Source organism: Nicotiana tabacum, chromosome 8 (assembly GCF_000715075.1).
Source record: "Nicotiana tabacum cultivar K326 chromosome 8, ASM71507v2, whole genome shotgun sequence".
NCBI classification, from domain to species: Eukaryota; Viridiplantae; Streptophyta; class Magnoliopsida; order Solanales; family Solanaceae; genus Nicotiana; species Nicotiana tabacum.
In genome coordinates this window covers 23,907,221-23,923,305 of record NC_134087.1, presented here as the reverse complement: position 1 = coordinate 23,923,305, position 16,085 = coordinate 23,907,221, and the positions used below count along the sequence as shown (strand labels likewise).

At 34.5% G+C, this 16,085-nt stretch overlaps 1 protein-coding gene across 2 annotated transcripts; it reads left to right on the top strand.

Moving 5' to 3' along the window:
• The first annotated feature begins 857 nt into the window (after positions 1-857).
• On the top strand, positions 858-5,748 carry LOC107832790 (peptidyl-prolyl cis-trans isomerase FKBP62). Of its 2 annotated transcripts, none has more exons than XM_016660667.2 (13): positions 858-1,245; positions 1,810-1,896; positions 2,750-3,010; positions 3,100-3,174; positions 3,257-3,337; positions 3,425-3,619; positions 3,707-3,805; positions 3,915-4,090; positions 4,189-4,311; positions 4,427-4,573; positions 4,693-4,820; positions 4,915-5,035; positions 5,120-5,748. In XM_016660667.2, exons 1-13 carry the CDS (start codon positions 1,068-1,070, stop codon positions 5,168-5,170), a joined length of 1,722 nt encoding a protein of 573 aa, XP_016516153.1. In that variant the 5' UTR covers positions 858-1,067; the 3' UTR covers positions 5,171-5,748. The 2 variants fall into 2 exon arrangements, with proteins under 2 accessions (XP_016516153.1, XP_075075193.1); XM_075219092.1 differs by having other exon boundaries at positions 985-1,272; positions 1,749-1,896.
• The last annotated feature ends 10,337 nt before the right edge of the window (positions 5,749-16,085 follow it).

The window sequence follows — 16,085 nt, the reverse complement described above, 5'->3', positions numbered from 1 at the left end:
TCCAAAATTTATGATTTAGATACTATTGTCAATCTGATTATTTATCTAGTATATTAGAAAGCTTTTTCAAAAATTTCAACTTATATAGTGCTGATGTTTTTACAAATGAACAAAATAATTTCAACATCTTCTGCTGAAGTTTTTGAAAAAACTTTATGGACAAAACTAATGAATTCAGGACAAAAAAACTTCAGCTTTTAGTGCTGAAGTTTTTACAAATGAACTAAATAATTTCAGCATCTTCTGCTGAAGTTTTTGAAAAACATATCTAGGACAAAAAAACTTCAGTTTTTTAGTGCTGAAGTTTTTATAAATGAACTAAATAATTTAAGCATCTTCTGCTGAAGTTTTTGAAAAAACTTAATGACAAAACTAATGAATCTAGGACAAAAAAACATCAGCTTATTTAGTACAATTACAAACAAAAACTTCAGCAAATAGAGAACAAAACTTAAGCTACTATGCTTAAGTTAAGCAATTACAAACAAAAATTTTAGCACACTTGGTTCAGCACACTTGCTACTTCAGGCCCGTCTACTAGAATGCTGAAGTTTTGTGTGATTGCCTTTGCTACTTCAGCCCTGTATGCTGAAGTTACGCGAAAAAGTGGGTACACTTGTAATTTTTTTTTGCAAAGCAGACACAAGTTAAAACATTACCCAAAAAGCGGGTATAGATGTAAATGACCCTTGTATTTCTTACCCGACCCGTTTTTAAATTCGCCCGAACTCAACCTCATTTGCTACACACGTGTCTCTAACTTTAAAGAGCAGCCGTTAGATCAATAAGAATCGTACAAGCAGTGGTCCCCATAATTATGTGAAGTATAAACTAAATCCATAATTAGTTAACAAAATTGAAGATATCCAGAAGCATCCTGACCCTTCGTCACGCTAAAGCTCATTCTAAAACCTTAGAACACTCTAGAACCTAAACCCCCTTTTTTTTCACACCATTTAAGCCTCCCCCATCTTCTCCCTTCACAACAACGCCATTATTTGCTTCACCGAGTTCGATTCTCTCTTTCTCTCAATTCATTGTAATTGCATTTTGTATTTGGCGGAAAAATGGAAGAGGATTTTGATATTCCACCGGCAGAAGGAATGGACGAGGATATGGATCTCCCCGACGACCCGATAATGAAAGTCGGGGAGGAGAAGGAAATCGGAAATCAAGGTCTGAAGAAGAAGCTTGTCAAGGAAGGTGAAGGATGGGAGACTCCTGAGTCTGGTGATGAAGTTGAAGGTAATTAATTAACTGCAGTTTTATTTTGTGATGCCAAAAAATCTGATTTTTTTTCATGTTAATGTGTTATTTGTCCTCGAAATGAAGTCGAAGATAATTAATTGCATTAGTATTATCTGCAGTTCCAAAAAGACCTGTTTCTTTTCATGTTAATGTGTTTTTTGTGCTTACAAGTTACAATGCTCGTTGTATTAAATCATAATTTCTTAAAATGGTCGCTGGATTAATTAGTTGCAATTGTATTATTTGCCATGCTAGAACACTGAAGTTGTTCATGTTAATGTTTATTTGCGCTTGCAAGAGTCATTGGATTGATTCCGAGCTCATTGCTATGGATTTTGGATTAATTAAGTTGTAATTGTTTGATCTAACTTGCTATAAATCTGAATTAGTTCAATTTATTGTGTTTTTGTGCACTTACAAGGATATTTGGATTAATTTTAGCTCATTGCTATGGTATTTGGATGAATTAGTTCCAACTGTATCATCTACCTTGCCATAAGTTTGAATTTGTTCGTGCTATTGTGTAGTTTGAGCTCACGTGGTTTTTGCATTAACTGTCAGTTCATTACACTGGTACTCTGCTTGACGGAACCAAGTTCGATTCCAGTCGCGATAGGGGGGACCCGTTCAAGTTCACTCTTGGTCAAGGTTAGTGAAAGTCTCCTTAACTTTTTCTTTCTTTCTTTTTTTTTTTTTTTTGGTAGTTGCTGGTTAATGGTCGGTGAGTAATTGTCAGTGATTTGATATAATAAATGAATTTTATTTGCAAGATGCGGCATGTTTATGTTGCATTGGCTGCTCTGCTTAAAGGAGTCTCTTAGAATTAGTCTGTTTTAGGCATTTACTGTATTATGAAGCCAGAAAATGCACCAGTTGAACTGTTAGAGATATTATGAGTTCGAGGGACCTGTTCTATTTCAGAGCCTCTAAATTGCTATAAAAGACAAATCGTTAAGACATTTTCTATCATTGAAGTGAAAGAGGCTTGATCAGAGCAGAATGTGCATAGGGGTTTTAGTGAAGCGGAGTTCATATGGTAACCTGTAAAGCCTGTCCTCAATTTTATAATGTAATGTAGGTTCTTTTTAGCTCGTTAAATAGGTCTGAACTTTACGACAGTAAAATTTTGATAAATGAAAATCTGAAAATGCAGTGACAGTGATTCATTAACACTTTTATAGCTTCCTCCGTGATTAGTTTTCATGTTTCTGTGAAAGATGATTGTAATGGACGACTCTAGCATGTCAAGTTAGATCTCAATTATCATCCTCAATCCTAGATATTAAGGGTTGAGACGACTGATGGTTATTAAAGAATGTTAACCGATAGTGGATTTGTTTGAAATTGAATTGTATATGAAATCCTATTAACACCAAGAAAATACAGAATTCTTCATTATGAGCAAGTCTCTGATGTGTAGGTAATTAGTTTTTCCATTAGATGAGAAAGTCTTTTCTTCAATCTAAAGCTGACATGCTGATTTTTTTCCAACTTATAATAGGACAAGTAATTAAAGGATGGGATCAAGGTATAAAGACCATGAAGAAAGGTGAAAATGCTATTTTCACTATTCCTCCGGAGCTGGCTTATGGAGAGAGTGGTTCTCCTCCAACTATCCCACCAAATGCCACTCTGCAATTTGATGTTGAATTGCTATCATGGGCGAGCGTAAAAGACATTTGTAAGGACGGTGGAATTTTCAAGAAGATCCTTGCTGAGGGAGAGAAATGGGAAAACCCAAAGGATCTTGACGAAGTACTGGGTATGTTTTATCATTTTCAATTCAGAGGGGTCTATGCTTATATCTTTTTGGAACATGGATTAAGCATTTTCTTTTGCCTCATAATTTAGTCAAGTACGAAGCTCTGCTCGAAAATGGCACAGTGGTGGGAAAATCAGATGGTGTGGAGTTCACTGTTCAAGATGGTAATCTTTGACTTCATATGCCCTGCAATGTTTTATTAGGTAAAATAATGCAGTTTGTGCTCTGACATCCTTAATGGAACAGGTTATTTCTGCCCTGCTCTTGCTAAGGCTGTGAAAACTATGAAGAAAGGTGAAAAGGTCCAGTTGACAGTGAAGCCACAATGTAAGTGACGCTTGCTGATAAGTGACTTTTGTAGTCGTTTTCCAATAAGAGGGATCTCATTAACATGTCTGATTTCTTTTGCTGCAGATGGCTTTGGAGAGAAAGGAAAACCAGCCTCGAGTGATGGAGGAGCAGTCCCACCTAATGCTACACTACAAATCAACTTGGAGTTGGTCTCGTGGAAAATTGTTTCAAGTGTTACTGATGACAAGAAAGTAGTAAAGAAGATCTTGAAAGAAGGGGAAGGATATGAGAAACCCAATGAAGGAGCTGTAGTTAAATGTAAGTCACGGGAAAATCTTAATAGTTTGTGCTTGTAAGATACATGAATACTCTGATATGACAGTTGTTTCGGTTTGCATATTGCAGTAAAACTGATCGGCAAGCTGCAAGATGGCACAGTCTTCATAAAGAAGGGCCATGATGGGGAAAATGAAGATGAACTTTTTGAGTTTAAGACAGATGAAGGTATGATTTCCAATACATTGTTATCTCTCCGGAGATCATTGCTTTGTGATTTTCACTGTTCTATTATTCTCTGACTAGTATTGATTGAGCTCTGATTTACCCTGAACAGAGCAAGTTATAGATGGGCTAGATAGAGCTGTAATGACAATGAAGAAGGGTGAAGTGGCACTGCTTACAATTGCACCCGAATATGCCTTTGGTTCTTCTGAGTCAAAGCAAGATTTAGTTGTTATTCCTCCTAATTCAACCGTGCATTATGAGGTTGAACTTGTTTCCTTTGTCAAGGTATGTGATGTTTTCTTTCTTTTTATTTCTAACTGTAAGCTATTTGGCAACGTGTCTGGATATATATGTATATCATATTCTCTCATTGGTGTCTGTAGGACAAGGAATCATGGGATATGAATACTCAGGAGAAAATTGAGGCTGCTGGCAAGAAGAAAGAAGAAGGGAATGCACTGTTTAAGGCTGGTAAATACACAAGAGCATCTAAGAGATACGAGAAGGTAGATATTTAGCTTTTACAGTAGTTCGGAGCAAGATTACTGGGTCTTTATTCTCTCAAGCAGCGAGAAGCTATGTCTGCCTGGTTTGCCTAACTGTACAATTTAATAAGTGCAGGCTGCCAAATTCATCGAGTATGATACTTCCTTCAGTGAGGAGGAGAAGAAACAGTCTAAAGCGTTGAAAATCAGCTGCAACTTGAATAATGCTGCTTGCAAGTTGAAATTGAAAGACTACAAGCAGGCTGAGAAACTGTGTACCAAGGTATTAGAACTTGAAACGCAGAAATCATCCCCCTCCCCTTTCCTGAAAAACTCATCCTTGAAGTATAGATTCTAGGCATTTCTTTTTTTCTCTCACTGATTTGTGTGTGAGAGCGGCAGGTGTTGGAACTGGAGAGCACCAATGTCAAAGCTCTTTACCGCAGAGCTCAAGCATATATGAACATGGCTGATCTGGATCTGGCTGAATTTGACATCAAGAAAGCTCTTGAGATTGATCCTGACAACAGGTATATAATAACCAAGTCTACTTTATTACGATGCCCAATGTGTCATATCTGTTGGTCATGATGCTGAAGCTTGTTACTCGTTGATGATGTGAAGGGATGTGAAGCTTGAATACAAAGCTCTGAAGGATAAAGTCAAGGAATTCAATAAGAAGGACGCGAAGTTCTATGGAAACATGTTTGCCAAGTTAAATAAGCTGGAAACGGCAAATTCATCTGTAAGTTTCAGACTATATAACCCCTCGACTTTGCCTAGCTTTACCCCTTGTTCTAATATTGACCCATGACATTGTGTTGTGCAGAAATCTGCTTCGAAGGAACCAGAACCAATGAGCATAGATAGCAAAGCATAACTTGACTTGGACATGAGATATCACATAAAAGAATCATCATTATTTTCTGGCATAGGGATAGTTTCCATGAGATGACGAGCTTTGATATGTGTAATCCGAGTCGTTATAGTGGACATTAGGAAAAAGTGTTTGCTGAATAAGCTGACTGAAATTTCGGACTTTGTATTGGTTATTTCCGATATTAAGTGGATCCCCCTGTAATAGTCTTTTAAGGTAAATTCGTGTTCCACAATTTATTTGTGGTGTGTTAATCCTTTTATTAAGTGGAGTAATGAAATTAATTTAGATGGAAGTAAAAAACCGGTTCATTCACCTGTTGATTCGTGAACTGCAAGCAAAGATGCTGGCAGCTGGTTGGATGTTGCTGATAACATGCATATTTAAGCGTCGGCTGAAGAGTCAAACTGTAAAATACCTAAGCATTAAGACATCACCAAATTTCACACCAAAATAGTGTAACACCAAATTTACTTCAACCATTACATTATTTTTTACACCAAAAAATAATATTTCTTCTCTCTTTTTTATTATATTATTATATTCTATTTAAATTTCATTTTTTATTTCCTTCAAACAAATATATAATTACTTATTTTTATATTTTCTTTTTATAATTTTAGTTTTCACTTTTCAATTTTAGCAACATTAGATAATAAAATTAACTTATAATTTTATATAAATATAATATATACAAAAATTAATATATCAAAAAAATAGGATATAAAATTAAAATTATAAATATCTTAATATAAAAATTAATTATATACACAATATTAAAAGTCCAAAAAATAAAAATAAAATGAATAAAATAATAATAAATCAAATTTAGTGTGATGAATAGTGTTGCAACACTATTCATGCTCTATAATGGTGCAAGATTTGATATTTCATTGGAGCAAAAAAATACTAAATTTGAATTTGGTGCAAAATTTGGTGCAGCCTTGGAGATAGCCTAAGGCCCCTTATTGCTGTTTAAGAATGCAGAATTATGCACCACAAGCCATACAATGTATTAGCAATGTAAGATTTTACAATTCTTACGTATGGAATAATATCAAATACAGGCAGATCTCTATAATAGCCACTTTACTATAAAAGTTAAGTTTTTTCCGAAATCAATTTTTATGTTGTGATATAATATATTTCTCTATAATAGCACTTCTCTGTAGCATTCAAAAATATTCGGAACAAAAGAGACTATTATAGCGAGGTTTGACCGTAAGCCTTTAGGGGTCGTTTGGTAGGAGGTATTAGAAAAAATAATGCAAGCATTAGCTCTATGCATTACTAATACCTTGTTTGGTACCTTTTTTCAACTTGTATATAAGTATTAGTTATACATCATACTTGGAATTATCCTATGCATAAGTAATGCATAGAAAACCATGGCATTAATAATACTAAGGCTTTAATGATGCTTTAGCATGGTTAAAGACAAAATTGTCCTTAAAGTCTCTTAAAGCTAGAGAATATGGACGGCATTTTTGTAAGCAACTGTTTTTTTTAAAAAAATTATGCAATACATATAATTTTAATACACCACACCAAACAATAGTTAAGAAATAATATTTGCATAACTAATGCTTGCATTACTAATACATATTATTCCGCACTATTCTTATACACCCTACCAAACGACTCCTTAGAGTATGATAATGTTAGAACAGTTGTACGCAAGTAAGAAGAGTTACCCCGTGCAACTTGGATAAGATTTAAACTTGATACCTCTTAGTATCTAGATCTCATCAGCAATGAGACTTCCATTCAGCAGTGAGTTTTTTTACGTCAATTTTAAGTCGCAAAACACCTTTTCTTATTACATGTTAGTATATTGGCAACTCAACAAGTTAGGAGCTCAAATTGCTAAATAAAAATATTTCTGGCTAGGATCGTACAATGAATTCATGATTGACACATAATCGTAAGATGTAACCTTATTATCACACTAGTTTGCATCCTTATTTCTACTGTTTCTAAAGCCAATTCTATTAAATAGTGACTCCTTTTCCTCTTTCAAACAACGGATTTAGAAGTTTAAAGTTAAATTATTTTCTTAAAAATTATAATATTCTTCTTAGGACAAACTACTACAGAGAAAGTAGACACTTAGATTAGGACAGAGGGAAAATTTGAGTTATTTTGCTGTAGGCATGGTCTCATTTGACCCCAATTGTTAGTTGTTACTGAGAGAAAAGTGAGACAATTTCGTATAGTTCAATTGCAAATTCAAACATTACTTCCTTTTACAATAATCAGAAAATGTATTTGAATAGAGATTGGAACAGCAATTCAAAAAATAATAATCACTTCTTAATTTATTCTTAATAAGTTAATTTATAATTTTATAAATCTCTATAGCTTGTGTTTAAAATATAAGTTTTAATTATTTTTTTCCCGTAAACTTCGTGCATAGTACGGAGGAAGGGTGTCTTTATCAGTAAGCCAACGAAGAGAGAGAGGAGAAAGAGGAATTAACCCAAACAATCGTTTATCAAATTATTTAAACTAAAAATAGCCAATTGAGGTATAATATTTTCATAATTTATGTATTATATGTGTATAATTATGTATAATCAATATATAATTTATGTATATGACTAGAAAAAGTAAATAATAAATATCGCCGGTTATTTATGTAAAGATCTCAGGATATATATGAAAGAGAAATTTTCATAAAGCACTATCTTTTATTGGTAATTAGCTATCTATAGATATCATTTGCTATATTACGGATTGTAGGTATGTTTTTTGTTGTTATAAGATGTATTAGATGTATTTAAGCTATTGTATTCATGAATATAGTAGCAAAAATATGCATGAATTAGGGAAGTCCAGCTAATCAGTTGTTGTATTCGAGTGTATTCGACTGTATTCATGGCGTGAAACAGGGGATTACACTATTTTTAAACGAAAAATGAATCAATTAACATAATAGACTCCTAATATAACTCAACAAACTCAATTATAACACACAAATTTTGTATTTCTAGTTATAAAAAAGATTCTCAACTGAAAAACACCCCAAAAATATAGCAATCTTCAAAAAGATTATTTAATTACATTGAATATAGTTAAATACATTAAAAAAAAAAAGGCGTTTTCGTCCTTTGTTGGCAACGGTGCAGCTTCTTGAAGATGATATATTATCTTTGAATTTGATGAAACAGGGAAAACAATACAGTGAATACAATGAAATACATGGAATACAGCGAGATACATTGAATTACAATGAAAAAAAGACAATGAATACAATGAAATACATGAAAATACAGCGTGATACGTTGAAAATATATTGAAATATATTAATAGAAAATCAAGTTGCTCAGCCCCAAACTCCGTCGTCTTTGTTCAAGAACAAACCCTAATTTCCGATGAATCCGTCGTCGAGCAAAAATCCTGAATCTCATTGTTCTCACGCATCCTGTACAGTAGCCGAGCAAAAATCACGGCAAGACGTAGCATATCGTTTTTGATAATGTTGCATCTTAGAATACTGAATGAGAAAAAGAGGAATATAAGAACCAACACGGTTAAAGTAAGAACCTAGGCCATCGATAGATTCTTCAGAAACAATGAGTTTTAACTAATTAAATCCTTAATATACCCATAATAGGGGGCTGGGTTGGGCTGGGTAGGGGGTTTGGGGGGTTTGCACGGTTCATCTGGCCCAAACGGGTAACCGGAACCGGTTGAACCCAGTAGAGTGAACAGTAACTCTTACCGGGTTAACCGGCCCGGTTCAAACGGCTAGTTTTTTTTTTAATTTTTAAATTTTTCTGACTTGTGGGCCCCATAGACCGTTGGCAACGGTCAGAACATGTTTTGGTCTGTTGGCCAACGGAAAAATTGCACAAATAGCCTTTTTTTTAACCCTTTTTCAATTTACAAAACTAACCTTCTCTAAAACTATAAATACCCCCCCCCCCCTTCTTCATTTCTTCACTCATTACTCATTTCTCAATCTCAATTTCTCTCATTCTCTCATCCTCCAATTTGCAAGAATTCAAGTTTTCAATCTAATTTTATTTGGCTCTCTTTTCTTGAATTTAATTATCGTGTTTTGTCATTCGGAATTTGAAGTTTGTGTCACACCTCCTTTTTGTGCGCCCGCCCCGGAGGGATAAATGCGCGAGGGAGTTTTTTCAATTTAAGTGACAATATTCGAAATGGGATTATTTATTTAATTCAGAGTCGCCACTTGGGAAAGGTTTGGCTTTTGGTGTCCCAAGTCACCGGTTTATCTTGAATCCCAAATCGAGGAAATTTTCGACTTTTCCAAATGAAGTCTGCGAACCAGAAATTCTAAGTAAGGAATTCTGTTGACCCGAGGGAAGGTGTTAGGCACCCTCGAATCCCGTGGTTCTAGCACGGTCGCTTAAATTGTTATAATGGCTAAATATCTGATTTAAATACATGTTATGACTTACGTGCTTTTATTAAGTTTAAACCACTTTTATTATTATCATTTATTTTTATAGAATTGCAACGTCGTGAAAAATGCATCTCGAACCACGTCACAATCAATGCACCCGTGGTCGTCGATACATTTTGACTCCGTTGAGATTTGGATTTGGGTCACATCAATATGCACCCGTGTTTAAGAAGGTTAAATTATTAAAGGTGCGCCTAAAGCAACTAGCGTATTGTTATTTTGGGAAGGCCGTAAAATTCGCTAAACGGCATGTCCCGAATTCTAAGTATTTTAATATATACATTTAGAGGGCCCCGCAGCTTGTGCATGTTTGTTTGTCGAGGCTCGTCTCATTTTTATTTAAAAGGATAAACCTACAGTGACTATATTTTCTATTAAGTTCATCTCTAAAATAAAAGAAAATCTCTTAATTAATTACATGCTAAAACGTAACTTATTAGTTATTAGTTTACGGCTAATGCGAATGGAAAATTGCGACCGAGTTTGTACGAAGAAAAACTGCTTTCATTCTATATTCTATTATTCAATAATACTAAAACGTGAGATTGACACATCATAATATCAAAACAGATTAACTATTCTTTGATTAATTTAAACTAACATTATTAAATGAAGAAGTTATACATATGCGACATCATTACTCATTTAAATCAATCAACTACATTTTATACAAAGAAAGGAAAATTATATTCAAACACAAATCTAAACAGGAGGGATTCAACAGGAATAAAGCCTGATTAATATTTCATTTCTCTTCAATCCGAGAGTATACAAATGTGTACCTGGAAATGGCAGTACAAGAACAAAAGAAGGAGAAGTCAGCAGCAATAATAACACATCAACAGCAGGTCCAGCAACACCGCAAACCAGTAAGAACCAGTAGAATAACCCAGCAACGGATTGAAAACTCAGCAATACCAAAGTGCAATTGTAATCAAAGCAGAAGAGAGACGGATACAAGATGCAGTAGTTTACTGATTTTCAATAACACTCGAGAAAAGAAAAACGAAATTTATTCAAGTAGAAGTTCAAGTTGTCTTTCTCTTTTACTCTCTAACACTCTTGAAATTTTCCAGAATGTATTACTCTCAAAAATATTCTCCCAATAATCTCTAAGTCCCCCTTAATCTTCAAGTTCTTCTCTCTTAAATCTTCCTCTCTCAAGTCTTGTCTTTTTTGAATGTTCAAGTCTCCCTCTCTTAAATCTTCGTCTTCGTTAATGTCAAGAATGACTCTATATATAGCAAGACCCTAGCCCCAAATATTCCTTAATGGCATGCTTTGTCCCCCACTACATTAAATAAATACATCAACCTCAAACCATTACAATTTGTCCCTCATGCCTAACATAAACAAATACAATATTCCCCTCCACTACATTATGTCCTGTCCCCCATTATGTTAAACAATTATATCACCCACACCCAATTATATTTTGTCCCCCATGCTTAACATAAACAAATGCAATATTCCCCTCCACTACATTATGTTTTGTTCCCCATTATGTTAAACAAGTATATCAAAAAACTCACCCCATTATATTTTGTCCCCCATGCTTAACATAAAGAATCAAAATAATGTTCAATTACCAAAATACCCCTCCGGCCTTATTGCAATTACCATTTTACCCCTGAATGCAATGCAATTTATCAAACTAACCACATCAGCTCTAAACAATCAATTAATCATAACTTAACCAAAATATAGCCAAGATGACCAATTTCTCAACAATCTCCGAACAGCAAATCATATGAACACGATGAACAACACAACTCCAAATTAATGGAAATAAATTAACCATATCGGGAACCAATCCTGGTTAATTTAGACCATCAATGGATGAGCAAAGAGACAACAATACAAACAACAATACGCATGATTCAAATTAAATCAACAAATCAAAAACAAACATAAACTCACATTAAATCACTGGATTAAACATGAACTTCAAACAAAGATGAACATGAACTAAATCTGTTTTTAAGCAACAAAACATGACGGATTCACATGATTCAAACAACATTAATAATTTCTGGAAAATACATAACAACATGAAACAAATTGAATTAAATTTCAATTTGAATCTAACAAACATTAAACTAACAAATATTTACCTAAACAATAATACAAACATGAAATAAACATGAAAACAACTAATTAACTTCCATTTGAAATCTGAAAATTAATTTAACAAAGCACATGAACAAACTAATTAATTCAAACGATAGACATGAACAAAACAAACATTTGTCGATCTTAGATTCGAGAATATCAAAACGAACTAACGGACAAAATAAAACTCAAAATCTACTAACCGGATCGACACGAAATATGTACGGACTGTTCCGACAAACCTCGACCAAACCTCGACCAAATGACGACGAACTCGAACCTTATTAGCAACTGAAGCCATGCCGAAGCACTAGCCACAGTTGACGCGGCAGAACATGAGCAGCTGGGGTGCGATTGAAGAAGACGAAGCAGCGGCGACTGGTCGTGTACGCGAAGAAGATGAAGGTGAGGCAGCAGCTCGGAGACGGCTTGGCCATGGCGATGCTCAAGCTTTGAAGAAGACGAAGTGAGGCAGCAACTCGCGAAACAGAAGCAGCTGTTCGTGCGTTCGGTTGTTCGAGCTTGAAGCGGACGACGAAGCCGACGGGGACGAAGGAAGCTGAAGCAGCTGCGTGAGCAGCAACAACAGTTCGTCGAGCTCCAACTCGAGCAGCCATGGACGTTGCAAGCAGAAGCAGGAGCGTCCGATCATGGCGAGGTCGAAGGCAGTATCAGCAGCCATGGCGGACTGCTTGTGGTCTTTTATGGTGAAGCAGCGACGACTGGTTACTCCGACGAAGATGAAAGATGGTTACTCCGACGAAGATGAAAGCAAAGCATAGAAAGGGCAGCCATAGTCGCCGGAGGTGAAGGACATCGCGAAGAAGACGGGGCAGCAGTGACGGGGCTGGACGATGGTGGTGTTTAAGTGGTGGGGAGGCAGAGGGGCTGCCATGGATGCTTGGGGTGTTTGATATTTTTGGAGAAGAAGAAGCAAAAAGGGTGTGGGGGGCTGATGGTTTCTTAGTTTTTAGGGTTTTTTGTTTTTATTTTTTTATTTTTTGTTTTGTTTTGTGTTTTCACAAAAATGAAGAAGGGGGTTGGGTATTGGGTTAATGGGGCGGACCGGGTCGACCCGGTTTGAAGTGGACCGGGTCGACCCGGTTTGAAGTGGACCGGGTCATGGGGAAGATTGAGCAATTATTTGGGCCTGAGGTTGAAATTTGAAGAAGTGGCCCAATCCGATTTTTCTTTGTATTTTTGTTATCTTTTCTTCTTTTATTTTTCTAAAACTAAATTATAAGAATACTTAAATTATTATTAAGAACTAAATTAAGTTATAAAAGCGCAAATTAACTCCCAATAACAATTAACGCACAATTAAGTAATAATTAAGCAAAAAATTGTATATTTGGACATTAAATGCTAAAAAATGCAAAAGATGCCTATTTTTGTAGTTTTCATTTTTTGGAAACAAACTTAATCACTAACAAATTGTAGAATTAAATCCTACATGCAAAATGCGACATATTTTTATATTTCTTATTAATTTAACAAATAAACATGCACAGACAAATACAAATAATTATCCAAAAATATCACAAAATCTCACAAAATTGCACACCAAGGAAAATCATTTGATTTTGAATTTTTTGGGAGTAATTCTCATATAGGGCAAAAATCATGTGCTTACAGTTTGAACTTTGAACAATTGAAGTTCAAAATTGAAATACTTTCTTGACATTTGTTCGTGGTAACCTCGGGATTGCCTAATCAAGTGCTCAATTTATTGGCGAATTCGGTGCACTCCCTCCAACTCTTTCTCTTATTTACTATTTTAATTGCATATTTAATTTTAGCTTATACTTTAATTTTTACAATATGTTTAATGATGCTAAAAGAGCATGTAAAAGAGTTACTGGTAGGGGAAATAGAAAAAGAGATAGTCCTTCAGCATCTGGTAGTAATAGTAATAATCCATTATCATTTACACATGTTTCCGAATCATCGCCTAATGATAATTTAGATATAGATTATGAACAATTACAAGAAGATTTTGGAATAGAAGATAATGAAATAGGAATGGAAGATGAGATACCAGCTACACCTACTAGTGTTGGAGTTGGTAGTATTGGGGTTGCTACAAGGGGTGGTGGTCGTGACACTAGAAGTAGACCACCTGTGGCTCCGACTTCTAATCGTAGAAAAAGAAGTAAGGTTTGGAATTTTTTTGAAATAATAGAAGGTATTGATAGAGTTAAATGCAAACTTTGTAAAGGCGATTTTAAACATTTGACTGGAGGAAATTTAGGGGGGACTGAGACGCTTAGTAGACATATGAGAACTGAGCATCCCATAGAATGGGGCGCTGATGGTGATGGAAATCAAACAACTCTTAACCCTACTACTGGAGGTCTAGTGAAATATGATAAAATGAAGGATCGTGAGGAGTTAGCAAAAATGATTGTTTTGGGTTGTCTACCTTTTTCTTTTGCTTCTTCATCATATCTTATTATGTATATTCAAAGGATTTACAATCCTTTATTTAAAGGTATCCCTAGAAGTACTTGTAGAGCTGATATATTTAGACTTCATGGACAATATCAAACATACATATATTATTTGTTTAGCCACCTTCCTTGTAGAGTTTCTCTAACTTCTGATATTAGCCATGTTGTTAATGGAAATGATTATTTGACAATTACATGTCATTGGATAGATGATACTACTTGTATGCAAAAATGTATTATCGCTTTTAAATATGATGAAGATCAGAGTCATACTGCTACGTTTATAAGTAGTACTATTTGTGAAGTTGTTGAATTTTATAATCTCAAGCAAAAAGTATTGTGTATGTCTTTTGATAATGCTTCTAACAATAATGCCGCAATTTCAATATTAAAACTACATTTGCAACCGCCTCTTGAGGAAATTTTTCATGTTAGGTGTGCATGTCATGTTTATAATTTAATTGTTAAAAGTGGCCTTGATTTATTTTCGACTGAGATTACTCATGTTAGAGCAGTTGGTGTTATTCAAGAAAATAATAGACAATCTAGAATAAAGGAATTTAAGAATAAGTGTGTCCAGTATAACCTTAAACCCAAATTCATGCCAGACGAAGTTGTTACTAGATGGAATTATACATATATATTTTTAAAATGTTGCTACAAATATAGTTTTCCAATAACTGAAGTTGCTAATGCGCATTGTACTGATCCAAACCGTATGCTAACAAGTGGTACTTGGGAGGTCATTAATGATGTTATTAAATTTTTACATAAATTTTATACAACTACTGTTGTGTTTTCTAGAGCATATTACCCTACTGTTACTATGACTTTAGTACATATAGCTGAAATTTCTTTTCTACTCTTTGAATTTAAGAAGAAAGAAAGAAAAATATAGGGATGTTGTTGAAAAAATGCAAGCAAAATTCAAAAAATATTTCTTTCCAATTCCTCCGATTTACTTAATTGGTGCTGTTTTAAATCCTTCTATTAAGATGTCTGATTGTCACCAATTAATGAATGCTTTATATACTTATATGGAGATTGGACCAACTGAAACCCCAGATTTATATACTTGTATGAACAAGCTAAATGAATATTTACAACAATTATATAATTATTATGCAAATGTAATTGATGATGCTGCTCTTAATGTATGCAATGTTAATCCAACTATGCATTGTACCACTTCTGCTACTGTGGATGATGAAGAAGGCCTTGATAGTTTTAATATTTTTTCTACATTTTCTAACACTCAAACCAGTAGCAGGAACATTGATGAACTTCAATTCTACTTGCAGAAGCAAAAAGAGCCTCGCACAAAGGAATTTTCACCGTTGGGATGGTGGCATGAGAATGAAAAGCAATTTTCTGTTCTTTTCGCTATGGCTAGCGACGTGCTGAATGTACCAATTTCTACTGTTGCATCGGAGAGTGCATTTAGCCAAGCAAGACAACAACTTAGAGACACCCGCCACTCATTGGGAAGCAATGCTTTGGAAGTTTTAGTATGTTTCAGAGATTGGATTAGATCAGAACGAAGAAATCAAGGACGTGAAGATGTTGATAGCCCAGAAGACGAGGAACTTGGAGATATATTAACACATGGAAACCCATCCGAATTTAACACTCCAGAAGAAGGTCAATCGGTTCATATTGATTATGATGAACTTACTAAGGCAATGCAAAACCTTTGAATTTACTATTTTACTTGTTGAAAAAAATGTAAACCTTTCAATTTGTAAGTTTGAAACTTTGAAATTTGAATTAAGAAATAAAAGTAGCACTTGCAATAAGTGCATTTTTTCCCCATCTTCCTTGTATTCTTTATGTTAGTACTTTGTAATGCACTTATTGCAATATTTATACAAAATTTCAAAAAAAATAAAATAAAATTACACTAAACCCGGACCGGCCCGAC